The sequence below is a fragment of the Scardinius erythrophthalmus genome, assembly GCF_964197995.2.
Source record: "Scardinius erythrophthalmus genome assembly, chromosome: 10".
Taxonomy (NCBI): domain Eukaryota; kingdom Metazoa; phylum Chordata; class Actinopteri; order Cypriniformes; family Leuciscidae; genus Scardinius; species Scardinius erythrophthalmus.
Genome location: NC_138230.1, coordinates 43,694,932 through 43,699,931, shown reverse-complemented (window position 1 = coordinate 43,699,931; position 5,000 = coordinate 43,694,932). Strand labels below are relative to the sequence as shown.

The window sequence follows — 5,000 nt, the reverse complement described above, 5'->3', positions numbered from 1 at the left end:
GGTTATTAGTTTTGGTAACACTTTATTTTACAGTGTCCTTACATGTACTTACCATAGCAATAACAGTAAATTATGCATAATTACATGCAACTAACCCTCAACCAAACCCTAATCCTATAGTAAGTACATGTAGTTGCTTAATATTACTCAGTGCTTAAATATATAATTACACTATAATACACAATGTCACCTTAAAATAAAGTGTAACCTTATTTTTTATTTAGGTTATCTTTTTCCAAGTTAATAAGAGTTTTTGGTTACACTTTATTTTATGGTGTCATTGTTACAGTGTAATTATATATTTAAGTACTGAGTAATATTAAGCAACTACATGTACTTACTATAGGGTTAGGGTAGGGTTAGGATTTGGTTGAGGGTTAGTTGCATGTAATTATGCATAATTTACTGTTATTACTATGGTAAGTACATGTAACATATGTAACAAGGACACTGTAAAATAAAGTGTTACCAAGTTTTTTTCCTAACCAGACACACGACGACTCTATTCCTGCAGCGTTGAGGCCTGAACAACATACAAAGTATGACAATGATAATCTCAGGTACTGATTATGAGCTTTATTTAGTGTTTACAGTGTCTAATGTGAGTTTGAATATCATTTTGCGTTGACCTTCATATATACTGAAAGCAACATGGATAATTCACCTTTATGAATGAAAGGAAACAAGAACGTTAAAGGGACACTTCACCCATTTGCATTAAGCTTTGCATTGTTAGAAACCCAGTCATACTATTGAATGGTCATGCAACACTCTTTCATTTTCCCCTGATACGGGAGAAATCTGTTATTTACCTCTTACACTTCCTCCTACAATGACGCAAAAATCGTCATTTTGCGTCATTGTAGGAGGAAGTGTTAGAGGGGGGGATTTCTGTTGAGACTACAAGCACTCGTCCCTCATCTCTCCCAGGGGGCGGGACCCGCTCACGCTACAGACCTATTACAGATCAGTGGGTGGGACTTTACTCTCTGAAACTGAAAGCAATATCCTCCATCTTGTTTGAAGCTAAGCTAACAGGCGCTGTGGAGACAGATGTACAGTTATGACAATAGCGGAGGAGAGTGCTCAATATGATATAGAGGAAGAGGATTTCGGAAGTCTGATGCTTGAATCAGGTGTTTGTGGCTACCTTTACAAGCCGCATTATAGTGAAGAGCAGCCGAGGCAGAAGACCTGCCTGCCGCGGACGAGGAGCCCGGACTGGCTCGAGTTAGGGCGGACTGGTGGCGCCGGTGATCTCACTATGCAACTACGAACCGCTACGAACACAGAGATAGAGTCCGTCTGCGGCATGATGACAATTTCTCCTGGACGAAATCTCTGAATCAGACGAGGACACGGACGTTTGTGTTGTGAACTAGTTTCCTAGTTTCGCACCGCATATGTTCTGACTGAACATCCAGGTACCATGCAATAATTCACCTTTTCGAAAGAAATACAAACGAGGAGTAATGCACTAATAAGCTCGCCAACTAACTAGACATTTTGTGTGAATGTGAAATTAATTTCAAGCTCTGGTGGTAGCTAGCCTTGTAGACGGAAGAGTGATTTCTCTTATAGGCAGATATGCGCTTTCTGGATTAGTGGGAGTGGCTTGCGGAGCTGTGCAATGTGGTGCATTGTGGGAGTTGTTGTCTTTCATACAAATGCGTCCTGAAGTTATTTTTTGTCTTTTCTCGGTCACAAAGGCACCAAATTCAAAATTTCTTTTACATTTCGACTACATATATGACCCACTTTAAATAAAAAACAATGTTCAAATGGGTGAAATGCCCCTTTAAGACTGTGAACAAACAAGTGTGTTCTATGATGGAGATCGTTTCAGTCACTCAGCATGTTAATGGTTAAATGGTGTAATATTTAAGAATTTGATTATGTATTTATCCAGTTGTTTGCGAGTGCAGTGCACTTGCAGAGACTCCGCCTACAGGCTCTTCTGATTGGCTGTGAGTGCAGTGCACTTGCAGAGACTCCGCCCACACGCTCTTCTGATTGGCTGTGAGTACAGTGCACTTGCAGAGACTCCGCCCACACGCTCTTCTGATTGGCTATGAGTGCAGTGCACTTGCAGAGAGACTCCGCCCACATACTCTTCTGATTGGCTGTGAGTGCAGTGCACTTGCAGAGACTCCGCCCACATGCTCTTCTGATTGGCTGTGAGTGCAGTGCACTTGCAGAGACTCCGCCCACATGCTCTTCTGATTGGCTGTGATTTTGGATTGATTTTATTGCGTCTCATAGTCGCATCACATCTGGTGTGGACAGACAATTTGCTTCTCCCATCACATCACATCTTATCCCATCATGTCTGGTTAGGACATGGAGTAACTATTTGGAACATTTGTATGTGAAAAATGTTCCTTGAAAACAAATTACAGCATACAAATCTAGAGCAATATAAGAGATAAAGACAAATCTCATTGCTTTTCCTTAACAATCGACATGAAATTAAAATTCACATCTATTTTCTAAATACATGTTATTGATCTCATTGTGAACAATAATTCTTTTTTTGACCTCCTACATCTTAATCAAAATGTCATGAGCTTGCATTTAAGTCCAAAGTATGCTTTGTTTCTTTTGTGTGTGCAATGCATGTGACGTGAATTTCGCATAGTTTGCATAGTATGTGAATACTATATGCATGCAGACCGTGTTTTCTACATGCATGTACTCTTTACGCACAGCTCGTACATTATTCTTTCCCAGAATAATAAGCGGGTGGGATCTTATGCTTTCAAAGCTAGCATGCCATTGCTAGCCTCTCTGAAATTGCCAACCCTACCGTTAAATTAGTACAATGACATTTTTATTGGTCATAACTTCTGGAGAGAAATAGCGCAGACACTGGACAAGGATGATCCTGTGTCAAGCACACGCTACCAAACGCATGATGTTACGCGTTCGGCTCCATGCAAACAATCGTTCGTGTGAAAATTAAAGTATACTTTGGGCTTTAGCCAAAAATAAAGTTTGCATACGTGTTTTTTGTTGAGCTTTATATTTGATTCATCAGGATTTTATGGCTCATATAGTCTGATCTAGAGAGAATATGGAGGAAAATACTTTTTCAGTGTCTTATTCAGAGGCCCAAACAACAACCAAAGGATAAAAATGAGTCCCGCCCTACATTCAGTTAAAGAGACGAGCTGCAACAATGTCAAATATGGGAGGAAATAATGTGCTTTTTGAACATGCGAGCACGAAAACCAAAAATAGGGCATAACATGACCTCTTTAAAACTGCATCTGTTGAGACTGCACAGACAGAGCCACACGAGTCCTTTACTGAAGAGACTCTAAGCTAAGCTAAACATTGATATTATAGTGCTTAAATTATGACAAACTCCAAGTGTGAGATATGCTAACAGTACTTCATGGCAAGAGATTACTTCAAGACCATAAAACTGTGAAATGTCACATAAGTTTATAGCCAGCTGAAATGTAAATGCAGTGACACAGACGTTGGTTGGGTTGTACCTTTGCTGGCTCTCGGTGTGTCATGGACATGTCGAGGAAGGAGCGCTGGATCTGCAGGGCATTGTTCACCATTTCTGCCTGATGGAGAAAAACAAACAAGCAAATAAATGTTATACATGTACACTGTAAAAAAATTACAAGATCAATAAGTTATGAAAACATATGTTTTTACCTTGTTTACCTTTACCATATGTTTAACTCATTAAAATAAGTTAAGCAATTTTCAACTTAAAAAAAAAAATTATGCCAGTTTAATGAAATTTAAGTTGAAATGGCTTAAACATCAAAGTTTAATGTTCTTCGATTTTGTGGCAGCAACTTTTTTTAACAGTATATATATATATATATATATATATATATATATATATATATATATATATATATATATATATATATATATATATATGTATGTATATACACTACCGTTCAAAAGTTTGGGGTCAGTAAGATTTTTAATGTTTTTAAAAGAATTGTCTTCTGCTCACCAAGGCTGCATTTATTTAATTAAAAATACAAACAAAAACAGTAATATTGTGAAATATTATTCCAATGTAAATCAGCTGTTTTCTATGTGAATATACAGTAAAGTGTAATTTATTCCTGTGATCAAAGCTGAATTTTCAGCATCATTACTCCAGTCTTCAGTGTCACATGATCCTTCAGAAATCACTCTAATATGATGATTTGATGATCAAGAAACATTTATGATTATTATCAATGTTGAAAACTGTTTTTTACATTTTTATTTCATGATGCTTTGATGAATATAAAGTTCAAAAGAAAAGCATTATCTGAAATCTAAAGCTTTTGTAACATTAAACACTACCGTTCAAAGGTTTGGGGTCAGTAAGAATTATAATATTATTTTTGGGGGAAAGAAAGAAAATAAATCAATACTTTTATTCATCGAGGATGAGTAAAACTGATCAAAAGTTACAGTAAAGACATTTATAATGTTAGAAAATATTCTATTTTAAATAAATGCTGTTCAAAGAATTTTGAAAGAAATCTGTACACAACTGTTTGCAACATTGATAATAATCATAAATGTTTCTTGAGCATCAAATCATCATATTAGAGTGATTTCTGAAGGATCATGTGACACTGAAGACTGGAGTAATGATGCTGAAAATTCAGCTTTGATCAAAGGATATAAACTACATTTTAAAATATATTAAAATAGGAAACAGTCATTTTAAATTGTCATAATATTTCACAATATTGCTGTTTTTTTTTTCAAATAAATGCAGCCTTGGTGAGCAGAAGAGACTTCTTTTTAAAAACATAAAAAATCTTACTGACCCCAAACTTTTGAACGGTAGTGTATATATATATATATAGGGTGGGCCATTTATATGGATACACCGTAATAACATGGGAATGGTTGGTGATATTAAAGTCCTGTTTGTGGCACATTAGTATATGTCATGGTCACCACCCATCTTGAGGAGTTTGCCCCCTCACATATACTAATGTGCCACATACAGGACTTTAATATCA

The 5,000-nt window shown here is 36.5% G+C and overlaps 1 protein-coding gene across 2 annotated transcripts in view; it reads right to left on the bottom strand.

Moving 5' to 3' along the window:
• cap2 (cyclase associated actin cytoskeleton regulatory protein 2) overlaps positions 1 to 5,000 on the bottom strand; it is a 38,353-nt gene that overhangs the window by 21,127 nt on the left and 12,226 nt on the right. For both annotated transcript variants that reach the window (XM_081376088.1, XM_081376089.1), the window contains exon 4: positions 3,501 to 3,578. In XM_081376088.1, the coding sequence (XP_081232214.1) occupies positions 3,501 to 3,578 (78 nt within the window). The remainder of the gene's footprint in view (positions 1 to 3,500; positions 3,579 to 5,000) is intronic.